General features: G+C 38.3%; 1 protein-coding gene across 1 annotated transcript in view; it reads right to left on the bottom strand.

The window, feature by feature from the left end:
• Window positions 1–10093, bottom strand: part of psme4b (proteasome activator subunit 4b) — a 48620-nt gene extending 38527 nt beyond the window's left edge. Inside the window, exons 1-6 of the mRNA XM_028030193.1 lie at window positions 9641–10093; window positions 8100–8240; window positions 4891–5007; window positions 2865–2909; window positions 2500–2649; window positions 1811–1874 (exon numbers count right to left, since the gene is read on the bottom strand). Coding sequence (XP_027885994.1) covers window positions 1811–1874; window positions 2500–2649; window positions 2865–2909; window positions 4891–5007; window positions 8100–8240; window positions 9641–9834 — 711 coding nt within the window. The 5' untranslated portion in view covers window positions 9835–10093. The remainder of the gene's footprint in view (window positions 1–1810; window positions 1875–2499; window positions 2650–2864; window positions 2910–4890; window positions 5008–8099; window positions 8241–9640) is intronic.
• Between the last annotated feature and the right edge of the window lie 4768 nt (window positions 10094–14861).

Genomic DNA, 14861 nt, shown 5'->3' on the forward strand with positions numbered 1-14861 from the left:
TCAAGAGGGAGGGAAGGACGTGCGCTCAGCCAGGCCGCTGAGGGCCTGGAGGCTGGATAAAGGCAGAGCGGAGGCACAAATGGAAAATCTTATCTGCACGCTGAGTGGAAACCAGCAACAACACTTCAATCATCGCAATCAGGGAACATAGAAGCCGTGTCATTCCAAATTACTCCATCCATCTTTGGGAAAATGGAAGGCGGGTTGATCCCTTGCTCAATATATTTAAAACGTTTTAAAAATCCATTAGAGGTGAATTTTTTTGTTGCTTTTGTGATAACATAAATTTGCTCTGACATCAGGAATTTTCCTTCAAATCCAAGGGAACACTGTACTTTACTAACGTTTTCATACTCCACATTTTGTCACATCACAACAACAATTTTCTCACAGAAGAGGTAGAAGGAAAATGACATTTAGCTTTATTATTGTTTATCTTGCAAAAGATATGTGGTCCATTTGAACTTAACCTTCTTTGCTCTGATACCCCTGAATAAAATCCTGTGCATTGAATTGCGTCAGCAAACCCATAAAGAACCGTTCAGAAAACATTGCACCCCACAAATTTTGGTTCTTTTATGAAAGACTGGATGAGAAAAGCAATTGAAAAAAATTGCCATAAGATGTCCTGCTTGCAGTTTGATACAAGTGGAGTAGTGTGGTTTTCTAATATTAATACTGAATTTTTTGGACTCGATGCTAAGCCCAATTTGTGACAGAAATCTAACACCATAAAGTCTCATCCCTACGGCGAAACACGGTAGTGGCAGTATCATGCTATTCACAGATGCTCTCTGCTGAATCTGATGGAGCTTGAACTGTTTTGTAAAGAACGAGCAAGCAATTCAGTCAAGAGATTCACCTCGTTATACTTGCTTCAGCAAATGAAACAAATGGTTCTGCAAACTACTAGATTTTAGTGATTCAGGGTTGAAGCTAAAAAAAAATGAATGATTTAAAGTTTGCGTAGATTTGCATCCAAATCTACACAAACTGACCCGTTCATGTTTGTCCAAATTGTCTCATTTCCTCTGACAGTAATTAACTTCTCCCCTCCCCAGCGAGCTGCTGCTGGAGGTTTCAAACTCTAACATTGTGAGTGCAGCCAAAAAAAACAAAAAAATCCAGACCACTTTAATACAAAGTAAACACAACTGTGCTGTTCAAAGGTACTTCCTTCATGAGGCAGACGGATGGGAAAAAAAGAAATGCGCAACGATGCCAGATGCTAATTGCACAGATGCTACAAGCTTACACTACAACACTGGTATTTGAGATCAACTTAAAAAAGGTCAGTAAAGCTCCGGCATCTGCAACAGTGAGGTACCAAATCTCCTGGGTGACACAAGCTAATTCTAAATGTTTAAATGTTAGCCTCACAGATGCGTACTCTGTTGGTCTGAGCACCACTGTTGAGATGCGCTTCCTGACTGTAAAGCATGGAACACCGCATCGCTCCCTTCCTCTGCAGTACAAGTTAGTGCAGGAAAATGTTAATTAACTGACAGCTCAATCGGCTGCTGAATATCGAAGCAAACAAGTGCAACCTTCTCTCTTATTGGGCTGGACACAAATACATACGACACAGATTTAATTTTGTAAAAATTTCGAAACTCTTGAACCCCTATCATGTCATTTTACAATTCTGCACAACTTTCTGTTAGTTCATCACTTAAAAGTGCATTTTTTTGTTTTGACAAAGTCAAAAAAGAGTTCAAAGGGTATCAGTTCTTTTCCAAAGCTTTGTGTGGGTGTGTGTGTGTGTGTAAAAGATTTGAATCAACCTGAAGCTCTGCGAGTGTGTACTCACCCCTTCCCAGGTCGGCTGATTTTGCACCGACATCCACAGATTCATTAACTCATCAAACCACAACCTAAAAAACACAAACACACACTCAGAGAAATAACTTTTCAGATTAAAACTTAATGAGATACACCTGAGGCTGAATTCCCCTCATTTATCCGCAATTTCCCCTAAACATGAACTCATTTTCTCCTCTGTGTATTCTGGAGTAGGGAGAGCAACAAAATGAAAATGGAAAAAAAAAGAGAGCATTAAAGATGATGTATTGTGGAAACTGTGCAGAAACTGCTTATGGATCCAAGAGTAAATCCAGACAAATCGCTTACAAAAAATTTTTAAAAAAACGTGGAACGCACTGAGAAGCCGTGAAAAGGCTTGACAGCTGGAATACAACCACAACGAGAGCAGAATGAAGGATAGGAGCAGAGATTTTTTTCCATAAAAAGCAACATATTAGCAAAACAAAAACTGTTTCAATTTCAACTGCACAGGTTTTTCCAGAGCCTGATTATGTGGTTTCTAAAGTGCTGCATTTTAAAGCAACTCAGAAGCTTCAACTACATATTTTTCACTTTCTGCAGGCAGATCTCTTGGTAAACTTTCGAAATCCTGCGAGCTAACTCTGGCTCGGGACATTCAGTCCTCAGCGGGTGATCCCGTTTCCAAACAGAACCATTCCGGCTGGTCCAACTCACTGGAAGCCCTGGCTGTGTTCCTCCGGGGGCATGATGGTGGGCAGAAACAGCTCCATGTTGCTGATTGCTTTCTGCATGACCACGTCAAACACGCACAGCAGGGGGCGCCACTCATCCAGCATCTCCTTGGTTGAGGATGCTGGGAAATACCTGGGAGCAAAAAAAACGTACATATTTATTTAATAACAGAGAAACTCCGGTAAGCATACACGCACAGAACACATAAGGCTGCGGCCATAAATAGATGCGAACGAGCAAAGATACGAGTAAACACATTGATCTGGAGGACACAGCTCGAGTAAAGATCAAAGGAAAACATTCTTTGCTTCCACAGATTATATGATCAGAGAGAAGATGAGACTTACAGTCTGCAGCTTTTGATCAAAGCCTTCAATATGTGGTCAACTGAGCTGTAAGCAAGCAAAGAGATGGATGAGCATGTGTTCTTCCTCTTATGTCACACTAAAAAAACTTGTGCAAAAACTACAGAATACTCAGAATTTTAATTCATAAAAAGTCACAAATGGGAGAATGGAGGATAATTAACCTCACAGTCATGTTTCTGGGAGGATGTTGGAATACCCGGAGAGAACCCACACATCCAGAGGGAGAACGAGCAAACTCTATGTAGAAAAACCCCAAGCCGGGAATTGAACCTAGGACCTTTTTGCTGCACTACAACTGCTCCACTGTGCAAGGCCTCTCTAAAATACAGTTCAAAAGTGTTTTTGGTTTTTTTTGCAGACTTTGAAAACAGTTGGCAGTGTTGGCAGTGTTTTCACTGAGATTGGATAATAGACCAACATAAATCAGAGTATAATTGTGAAGTTGGAGGAAAATGTTACATAGCTTTAGGTTTTTCCACAAATAAACAGCTACAAGTCTATTGGGAAATGTCTCTAACGCCTTTGGGTCTGCCATAAATTTTTATGTGGCTCACCAGTCTCCAGAGGGACACAAAAATAAGACCTTCAAGAAAACAGTTTTACGCATAAATATTATTTAATCAATCGAATCAACGTTTACTGCCAAATTTCATTAATCAGTCCCTTTTTTGGGAGTGCAGAAATTACAACAAAATAAACAGACCTCTGCATTTTTTTCACGCTAATGCATAATGGTAAGTTCATTGCAAATTTTCCCCAAAAATGGTCAAAACCATTAAGTTTAAGTGACGGTTAAGTTCATACTCAACCTTATTTTATGTCATGATCAAACTGACAAGTTACGAAAAGTCACATTACAGAAGAACAAATATTGCTAAATTTCCATCCATCCATTTTCTAACACCCTTGACCCTAGTGGGGTCGGGAGGTGCCGGTGTCTATCTCCAGCTAACGTTCCGGGCGAGAGGCGGGGTTCACCCTGGACAGGTTGCCAGTCTGTCGCAGGGCAACACAGAGACAGACAGGACAAACAACCATGCACACACACAGTCACACCTAGGGAGAATTTAGAAAGACCAATTAACCTAACAGTCAAGTTTTTAGAACCCACACATACACAGGGAGAACATGCAAACTCCAAGCAGACCCAAACCCAGGACTTTCTTTCTGCAAGGCAACAGTGCGCCACTGTGCAGCCCTATTGCTAAATTTCTTACAAACATTTCTAAATTAGTGATTTTGATTGCAAACAAATTGCTAAGACCAAGATGTTAAATAATATTTAATTTTAAGAAGTACTTATCAATTGCAGAGACAGCTGTTTATTAACACAAGGGGTTTTGGGTGTATGTTTTACATTGTGGCACAGAACAATCAGCCCTTTGAGGACATTCATGATCTTGATATGAATGTTCAAGGTGAAAATGAGCTTGACTCCCCCGATCTAGATCTCAAACTTTTGATCATCCTTCTATGAAGGTAGATCTATCTCAGTGAGACCAGATGGAAAATCTGCAGATAATTTTGCTGTCACTTCAGAGTGGCTTCAGTATGACTTTAAAATTAGTTTCTTCTTCATTCTGTTCCACACATTTATCAAATGCATGACCAATACTTAACCTTTTTGAATTTTAGTGTTGTTTTTTTTATAATTTATAAAAAAAATTGTCTATAATAATTACATATTGTAATTTGGTTTTTATTATGTAAAATTTTTGACTTTCAGTTTAGCTGTTTTTCTTTTTCTGTATTTGATTCACTACTTAGTATGAATTTCCAATGTGTCTTCATGCCTGTCCATTTCTCTTTAACCTCTGTAAAGCACTTGTGTTACACTCATCTGTATGAAAGCGCTCTACAGCTGGTTGATAAATCACCATTTATCTAACTTTATTGCACTATTTTTTTCAAACCACAAGAGATTTGACAAAAAAAAACCAAAGTGTATATTTGGGTGGTTTGCAGCAGTGAGAGACTGATGAGATGGGAAGGTCAAGGTACATACTTTGGGAACCAGACAAGACCCAGGTGCTCTGTTTTAGAGTAGATGAGTCTCTCGTACAGCTCGTAGAGGGGCCTCCATGGTAGCTGAAGGTCATCTCTTGACAGCAACTCCTTCTTCCTGTTTGGAAAAAACAAGTCAGACCTCAGCTGGCCCGCCTGTGTGCAAACGCTGGCAGGTTCTCAGATATTTAAAGCTGTGAAAAGCCTCCTGTTTGTGAAAATGTTGCGACGAGGTGGGACACTACAGGGTGTCCATCAGGGGAGAGTGAGTCATCCTTTCACAACACCACGGCTGCCAACTTAGGAACATGTCCACCAACATGATGCGGTGATTCTATGTAGCTATTAAAGCATAACTGGACAGACAGCTGCAGGCTTTAGCAGCTTCACAGGAGAGGTCTGGAATAATCGCCTGTTAGTGGTTTCAAAAAAATGAGGCACATTTAAAACCTTAATGCAAAGTAACATTATCCTTTTCTCTGCTTCTTTTAGTTTCTCAAACACCCGCTTAAGGTTTTAGATTTCCCACAAAATTATGCTTCACTGCTGAGCACCTCAGAAGCTTTTAAAATGAAGAAGATTTTTTTAAATCCCCCTGAGAACTTCCACGCTTTCTTCACACTAAGTTACTCAATTCTTTATTAAATCACCAGTTTTATAGGATTACACCCAACAGACGCGTGCCGAATCCCTTCACTTGAGAATGTGCACAGTTTTTCTGAACAGAAAGTCCTTTTGTTCTTATTTATCTATCAATGAAGGAACAGGCTCTCACTGGGGAGATTTCAAGAGGAGACAATCTGCAAAGTTGGCCGTGAAATTCTAAAGTGCGACATGAAGACACTCTGCAGACCTGATGTTCGCTGTCAAGGATCAAGTTCAACACTTGGCTGCGAGAACTGAAGCTTGATACACCATTAGCCCAGATCTTTCTCTTTTCATCTAAAACAAAGACATCTGACGTCAACATAAAGACCTTTTTTTGTGATGGATGCAAAAATCACAGAAACGCACTTGAAGAGTAGTAGCAAGTGATGAATGCCTCGGAAACTATTCGCCTGTCACTGGGGGAATGACGGGTCTGATCCAGGAGACACAAACAAAGAGAAACACAAATAAGCCGGCGCCTAAAGAGTGATAAATTTACTGTAGAGCCAAGATTCCTCGCTCACAATGAATGCTTTCTGAGTGTGAGGATATGTATTTTAGCTCGCTAACATATCGCCTACTCACTGCACATTTTACTCCTTCAGTTGCTGCAGAGTGTAAAAAAAGCTGTTCAGATTTGTCACTGGAGATATGTTCCTTCTAACACTGACTTTGTCCTAATTTCTATTTGAGACACAGTGAAATATAATTTTTCCAAGTTTTAACCACAAAAACCAAAAGCCCCACTCATTAATCACGACTTGAGCCACAGGATTTATTTTATGATCCTCTAGAGGGACTGCTTGGGAAATGGACTGACCTGCATCATTATGAACTAACCAAAAGTGTAACCGCTTTGAACAGCTACAGCGCCTTGCAAAACTATTCATATCCCTTAAACTTTTTACCATTTTGTCGCATTATAGACACAAACTTCTGTGTATTTTATTGAGATTTTAATAAAGTATTCCCAAATTCTTAAGTGGAAGGACCTCTAAAGGTTTTTATATGTTTTACAAACAAAATCTTGCAATTAATCCCATAATTTGTAAATATGAATGTAACTTAATTTCAGTAATAAATGCTTCTGAGGTTTGTCAGAAAACATTAATGAACAAACGGCATCATGAAGACCAAAGGACACAAAGACAGCAAAAAGATGCACGCTAACTCTGGAGGAGCTGCAGCAATGCATGACTCAAGTAGAAAAATCAGTTTATCAGAGCTAATGAGAAGATTAATTGAACCAATTTCAAGACAAGACGGGAAGAAAACCTGTCAGACGCTGCAAACACTCAGAACTGGGTGAAATGGAATTAGATTGAAACGTTTTCATGTGTTTTAATGGTCTAGTCAAAGTATAGGCCTAAATCTAATAGAAAATGAGAAGGAAAACAATTCCCAGTTTGTACATGTGCAAAGCTGGAAGAGACTCTACCACGTATTGACTAATTGGGGCAGCATACAATGCAAATGCACATAACATTTTAATAACTTTGTGTAATTTCACTTCTCTTTCACAAATGTGCTTTAGTAAGAGTTGATCAATAACATAAGATCCAAATAAAATAAACTGTTGGTTACGGTGTAATCTGACTAAGTAGCACTGTTCAATTAACCTAAATTTGTAAAGTCCAATGCAAATCAAATAATTTATTATGCAATCATGCACTTGAATTTTACAAAAATGTTCTGTAGGTGAATTGCAAAGGCAAGACAAGATGTTTAGGATCAGCACCATAAAGAAAAACACCAACAGTTTCTGCATACATATTGTTTTCAAACAGTGCAAGTCAACTTTGTGAATAAAGACATTACAAAACCACAAGAGACTCATTACCAGTCACCTCAAAATTAAAATAAAGTGAAAATATATTGAATGTATCTATAATTAACGCTTGATATTAACTACGTGAAAAGAACTTGTTCAGTAATGCGGGTATGACAAATAACAGATTTCATGTCTGGGGCCCCGGAATATTAACACAATTTATTAACCAATGTGTATACTTCAATAGAGGTGTTTTTGTGATTTATTGCTTTTTAAGCACTACAGTGTAACTCTTTTTCAAATCCTTGTGATTTTATTGATTAGGATCCAGGTTGAACGTCTTTCTAACTGCGCTGCCTTTGTGCAGATGTCCTCGCTCTGAATGCACCTTACAGAGCATTTATTGATCCTTCTTTCTCAACTCTCCAGAGTGCTTAAAGCAACAACTGGATGGCCTCCAAATGGCACAGAAGCAGGAAAGAAATCCACTTTAACACATCATGTGATAACCGGCGGTACGACACTATTAGCACAGTGATATTTACAAACAGGGCTGCTCTGTGATCTAATTAAAGCAACAGGAAGGCTAAGGGAGAGGCTCATCCTAGAAAGTTCAGCTTACTTGGGTGAAACTGTCTTGTGTTTTAGCAGAGCTTGCAGTTATTTTGTTGTTGCACTATTCGTTCAATAAAGCTACAGCTCCTCTTCAAGCAACCCCAAGGCCCTTTCAGCCCAGGGATTCAACAGAGACCATTGTATAATGCATGTGCATGCTTTGTTTCCACACTCACTTGAGAAGCTGAATGAGCAGTCTGGCATAGCTGCACATCATGTGGGGCTCCAGGTTCGGCAGTGTGACCAACTCATAGAGTAGATTGATGAAGAGAATGTGGTCCTCTTTGCTGAACCTCCGGCCATAGAGCTTCAGAAAACTGGAGGGGGAAGAGACAGCGGTCAGAGAGCAGCTAGTCACTTCCTGTTTAATGTAGCTGACCTGCATTAGAGGTCAGCTGCAGAAAGACCCACAGAGCCAAAACAATACATAATCCCTCCTATAAATGACAAAATACTCTGCATCGCAACATAGTACATAAACTGCCCCAATGACGTGTCAAAAAACACCTGAATGGTTAACTTGTATAATAATAATAATGCATAGTAATTATATGATTTAGATAAGTATTTGTAATTTTATTTTACAGCAAAGACATAAATAATTTATTTATATCTCAATTTGGCACTTTTGAACCTCCATACACACATATATCTTAAAATCAAACATTATTCCAATACTTCACCAAATATTTTACAGTTTATTTACAGCAGGGAACAATGAAATAATTATTACTGTTACTGTGACTCAACCATGCTCATTGGATAACCAGTATGGCAAGTGAACTTCAGATCAAAACCAGTTTTTGCAATTTCATATTAATTAATTACATAACTGTGTAACTGAATATGAATAAATAAGTTATTATCGTTGTTATCCATTTATATTAACTGTCTTAATTTAATTATCAATATTTGTTGAATGTAGGCAGTTTCAAACTTCCATAGGATGACCTTAATGAATAAGACTGACAGAAAAAAAATATTTGTGATATTCTACATCACATGATTATAAAATAGCTCAAATCTGAGCAGTGTTTACAATTTTATATAAATTCATTACACATTTGTTTAATTGAATATTTAATAAGATGCTTATTAATTTTTTTTACCAGTTTATACTGTTTGTATTAATGTAACAATTTAATCAATTGTGCTTATTGAATTGTGGCATTTTCAATCTCCGTAGAATGACTTTGATGGTAAGGTTGACAGAAAAAATAAATCCATGATCCGCTGCCTCAGATGACATAAAATATTTAAAAATATTTTTGTGTTAATGACCTATTTTCATAATGAGGCATTTAATTTTTTACCAATTTAATGTTAATTTTTCACACAGTAATTCATAATTTAATTATTTATGTTCATTTAATTGTGGTCATTTGGATTTCCATTGTATTACTTTGATGGGTAATGTTGATGTGCAGCACTACCTGACCATGAAATTGTTATTTTTCCGTAAATAAAACAAATGGCATACTTGCATAATTCGATTTTTAAATATTAATTTATGTTTTTTCTGTTATTATTTTAATAGATGCATGACACAATACAGTTGTCTTTAATCATCTATTTATTAAACTGTGGCACTCCTGGACTTCCATACAACTGAATCGCACCACGAGTATTTACCAAAAGTTTTAAGTTGTAAAGAATTGCTGGTTACTAATTATGGTTTCAGTTCTCCAAAACAAACCATCTTTGCATGGACACTTACGAGAAGAGTTTCCTGGACCAGAACGCGACTCCGGGCCACAGCTCCCTGAGAAGAACCGCCCTGCTCAGGCTGGCTTTGATCTCCGCTAGCAGCTCCGCAGCCTCCCGGTCCAAGCGGTCACAGTAAGGCAACAGGCCATTATAAACGATCTCCTTCTGGGGAATAAACCCCTCCACAACCCCATCCACAGTCATGTCCCACCGTGGCTCGGGTCGCTGTAGTGTTGGCTCTTGAAGGGGCCCTTAAGGAAAATCGCGCGTCTGGTTAATGTCGCACCTTCTGGAAAGAGCGCGGCAGAAGTTAGAGGGCATAATCCGCTGTGTCCAGCAGCCCGGAGGAAAGTATGTCACGCTAATTGAGCTGGCCAAAGCCCTGAGCTGGGCCTGTTTCTCTCAGTTGTGCAGTGTCAGACCGCGGTGTCACCTCTCTCACCGCATATCACACACATCCGCGCCGAACCAGCCGAACACTAACGGGGTCGAAGGGGTCGCTTCTCACCACAAGGGGTCCGTGGGAATATGACTCTTTCCTTTAAAAGTCTGCCATAGTCTCAAAGACAAGCTTTGATGTCTGAGCTGCCTAGACCAATTATAAGGTGGGATCTTTGATATAAGAAGCGTTTAATGTTTAGGCATGGTTGTAAATGTTTAATTCTAACGTAGAGGGCACAGACAAGGAGCAAAGTGGTGTCAATCACTCTGTGGTAGAAAAGAAATCACAGGTTGATCTTCCAATAAAAAATAAAAATAAAAACCTGCTGACATTTAGTTAAATCCAAAGTCACTCGTACCTTTGGTTAATTTAGATTTAAAACTAATTTATACAGGAAATTTTTATGATCCTTGGGTGTTGTAGAGTTTTGGGTGTCTGTGTTTTTCTATTATTTCTCTCCAGGTCATTTACTTTTAAAGAGTTATATCAGTTCCTTTCTTTATTTAATTTGTCCTTTTGTTTTGTTTTTTTGTACTTTTGGATTTTGTTCTCCTTAATAATCAGTGTTATTCTTTTCCACCTCTGTTTAGTATTCACCTTCCCTTAGCGTGCCATTTTGTTCCCGTTCACAGCTGTTCCCAATAACCAGATTTTCTCATCTGCATCAAATGTCATCCTCCACTCTTTTTTTCAGTGTATATGCAGTATAGCTGGTTCCTCCTGTTATTCTCTTTTTCTTGCCTGCTTCCTGCCATCATTCCACATCGTGTTATCCTGGGACTCCCTTTGCAAGTTCTACTTCTTGTTTATTATTAAAACTCTTCTCTTCACCTCCTGCCTCCTGTCATACCTACCTTTGGATCCAACTAAAACACTGCTTCACAGAAATTAGATTGACATCTTGCAAAAGATTTTTAAAAAACGTAAAAGGAGCAAATACGCACAATATTTCATAAAATCTGAAAAAAAATCTTTCTTGGCATTACACCAATCAAACCCTTCAAAGTATTACTTACGAGCTTTAGACATGTTCACAATTTTTCTCTGGTACAAATTTCCAAATCTTTGAGGTTTCAAGGCCTCTTCATCCGCTAATCTTTAGCTCAGATTCAAGTCAAACAAATATGGAAAGCACAAATTTTAGGATCACCGTAAAATATATGTTCTGTTAAAGATCTGCTTTTATTACATAGTTATCAGCTAAGTTCTGATTCATTGGTGTTTGAGAAAATGTGGTACATGGCTTTTGTACTCAGAAGTGAAAATTTCCATGCTCCAAGTCGTAAAGATCCACTGGAATTTCCCCCGTCAGGTGGGAATTCTGACTCTGACAGTGGCCAGCTATTTGCATAAAACTGAGCAAAGGTTGAGGTAATAAACTGTGTATTTTGCACTTGGTTTTATTTTCTTAAACTGATACTACTGGAAAACATCTGTGCTTGCAAATCTGTGAATGCTCCTTTAACTTTTCATGTTTTTTGTTACAATCAGAAACTTCAATGTATTTTATCAGCATTTTAAGTTCAGTAGCACAGGGGAACAAAAATGATACATGGTTGCCTTTTTTTTTTTTACAAATAATAGTCTGAAAAGTGTGGCATGTTCATCATTCTTTAGTCTACTTCCCCCCAATAAAATCTTTTCATGCCACAATTGTCATATTTGCAAAAATATGAGAAACTATCTTCCTTTCAATTTGCAGACATGTCCTGAAATCTGCATCGTAAAGTATGCAATTTCAATAAAATATGTTGAAATTAGTTTTTCTATCTTGACAAAATTAAAAAATGGTCAAAGTTGTTAATATTTTTGCAAACCACTGCATTTGTGAAAATAATACCCAACTGTTTATAGATACAGACAGGTTTTATAGGTTAAAAAAAGCTTCAATTTGTTTTAAAAAAACCAACCAAACAAAAAAGAAATAAACATACATGCAAATTGATGACTAAATTTTAACCATAGTGTCTTTAATTTCAGTAAGAAAAATATACCAGTATAGGTACACCACAGGGTTCCAAAGGATGATCTAGTCAAATATCACTATCAGTCATTGCTGAAAGCATAATCCAATAAACTCACATAAAATATAAACAGTAGTAAAAAAAAGAAAAGGCTCAATGAGACGATTGTGTTGTCATTGTGCCCTTGTTTAATTGGCTTATTGCCGGTGTTTACACACTTTAACTAGTGACAGTCCAGATCACAAGACGCTTGTAGGTCAAAAAGCTGAAAAAACTAAAGTAAATCCCTACAAGAAGTCCCAGAATGCACCATTCAGACCTACGGATCCCAGCAGCAACATAGAAAGCTAATCCTCAATATATTGGGATGATCTGATAACTGGATTAATGCCCTCTCCTGTTCTACTGACCCAGTAACCCTCTGTAACTGAGATAAACTGAGATGAGCACTGCCTGCCTGCCTGTCTGTGTACATGACTAAAGGGCAGCACTTTCTTCTGGCACTACTGCTGCCAACCTCATCCCTTCTTGCTCCATTGTGCACCGTTCTATGTGAATAGCAATTTACTTTAAGCTCATTCAGTTCTCCAACCACTACAAGTGCTATGTGGCAATTGAAGGATAAGTGTTTCTGCTCACAAAGGCAGCTTAGAGTATGGTGGAAAACCCCTTGCTGTTGTTTTTAGAGAAATGAGGCAATTGCTTTAGTTCTACTTTTTCTTAAGTACGTGGATTATCCGACTCTGAGTCCCAGGAGAAGTCCTCTCATTGCTTTAGCAGGATGACAGCGGAATGCACAAGTCTGGGCGCCTCTTGTTTTCCAAATTTCTGCTGCTGTCAAAAGCAAAGGAATTTAAATCCAAAAGCCTGAAAGCAAAAGATCTTGGTCAAAACTTGTTTCACTTTTGTTTTATTATAGATTTAAAGTAGAGAAAAATAGGGTAAGTTAGGGAAGTCTTGGAGTCATTCAAGAGTCAATAATGTGCCTTGTTGGATTCCTGTGTACCTGCTGCTACTTGGTGCATTTTCTCTCTTTTTTATGCAGACTACCAGGTTTATTTTCCTCTTAGGCGCACCGACTATTAACTGACTCACCCTTGCCTTTCCTTGACTGCCTGGCTGACATCAGGAAATTTATGACACTGGATTACCTGAATTTTAAAGGCAACTGAAATGAAATTGTGCTGTTAAGAATCAAGAGGATCTCATGCGTCGACACTTTTCTCGCTGAGGAAACTTTAGGGCTTCAGTTTGTAATTAGTTAGTGTTCAATCCTGCTTACAACTTGTACAAAATGCAGCCACAAATTTTAACTGGAGAAAATTTGTGATCACATTTCTATAATTCTGGCTTCCTGTCAGTACCAAATATATATTTTCGTCTACCAGAAAGGTCCTATTGCCTCTCAGTAACATAAACTTTATCTGAAGCTTTTATTGCGCCTTTTAGTTAACAGTTATATTCATAAAGATATTCATAACCAAATAGATTAAATCGGACATATTGCTGTCTAAAAGACAAATAATTATATTTTCCAGCAACACACTATTGAGAAATAGTTAACCTAATCTAAACATGGAACAGCATGGTGAGTCTGGTTGCCTTGTCGTGTTGGACTTAATGTACAAAAGTGTGAAAGTGAGCCGTTTCTCCTGCTGCAAAATTAACTTTAAATCAGGAAGAATTGCATCCAATACAAGCAACAAAGTGTACAGGGCAATATTTTAAGGAGACAAAAATAGTGGGAGGAACTCTGGAAACAATTGTTACAAAAGTGACAAAAAGGTTTAAGTTAATTCACGTTACTTACATGTGGTCTTGGCCCAAAAAACATCTCTTCTCACCAGCTGTTACGTATGAATGAATTGTGCTTTTGTCAGCCGTTCCAGCTTGAAGCAAACATCACACATCTGCACGCACACAGAAAAAAAAGTTTCCAGCTGGATAATTAGAGAAATACACAGTGGACTTTCTCAAGGGGTGAGAAAAAAGCAAGGCGAAGTTTCTGTTTTGATCCCAACATCAGATACACATAAACTCACAGAATAACTGGAGTGCCCAAAACCCACAAACTGGGCAAATTTTACTTTATTTTCAATCTTAGGTTTCAATGAAAGATTGAAAGCTTCAAAAATATAATCATTATACCTCCGATTAAAATAATCTTAATTTGTACAGGGGATGCTCAAGTGTCTGCATGATGTATTGTTTTTTTCAGCACTGTGCTTGTCTTTTTTTTGACATGTGTATGGAAAGATTAAAAATGACTGAAGCAAATAGATAAATCTGAATCTTGAAGTTTTCAAGTTAACCTCAACACTCTTCATTAATTTCCATGTTTCTTCTGTTTGGCTTTGCCGTTTCAAACAAACAAAACCCAGAACAGCCTGTGCCTCTCCTATATACCAGTCCAAAAATGTCATGCTAGGCTTTGCCAAGCAATCTTGTTCAAGTCTTTACCTTTTACGTCCCCTCAGATCTTCTTACTTTAGGCTTTTTTCTTCCCTCTATCCCAGAGCACAGACAGCACCTGTTTTCTGAGCCTCGTCTGTTGAGACGGCTCCAAGAAGAAACATGTTATCTGATGGTGGATGTCCTGTATTGAGATGTTTCTACTTACCTGGGAGGAGAGGATTTTGTTGGAAATTACCATATGTGTGTGTGTGCGTGATTGTATGGGCACAGGCACGTGCACACATCTGGGAGGCTCGTTATTTCACAAGTGGAGTCTACAAATGGAAAATCTGATTCGGGATGAAGATGATGCCTTTTTGACTCAGCAGGGAGAGGACCAAACGCAGAGCGCGAGAGAGATCCCAGGGAAA

The sequence above is a fragment of the Xiphophorus couchianus genome, chromosome 10 (genome assembly GCF_001444195.1).
Source record: "Xiphophorus couchianus chromosome 10, X_couchianus-1.0, whole genome shotgun sequence".
In the NCBI taxonomy this organism is placed as follows: domain Eukaryota; kingdom Metazoa; phylum Chordata; class Actinopteri; order Cyprinodontiformes; family Poeciliidae; genus Xiphophorus; species Xiphophorus couchianus.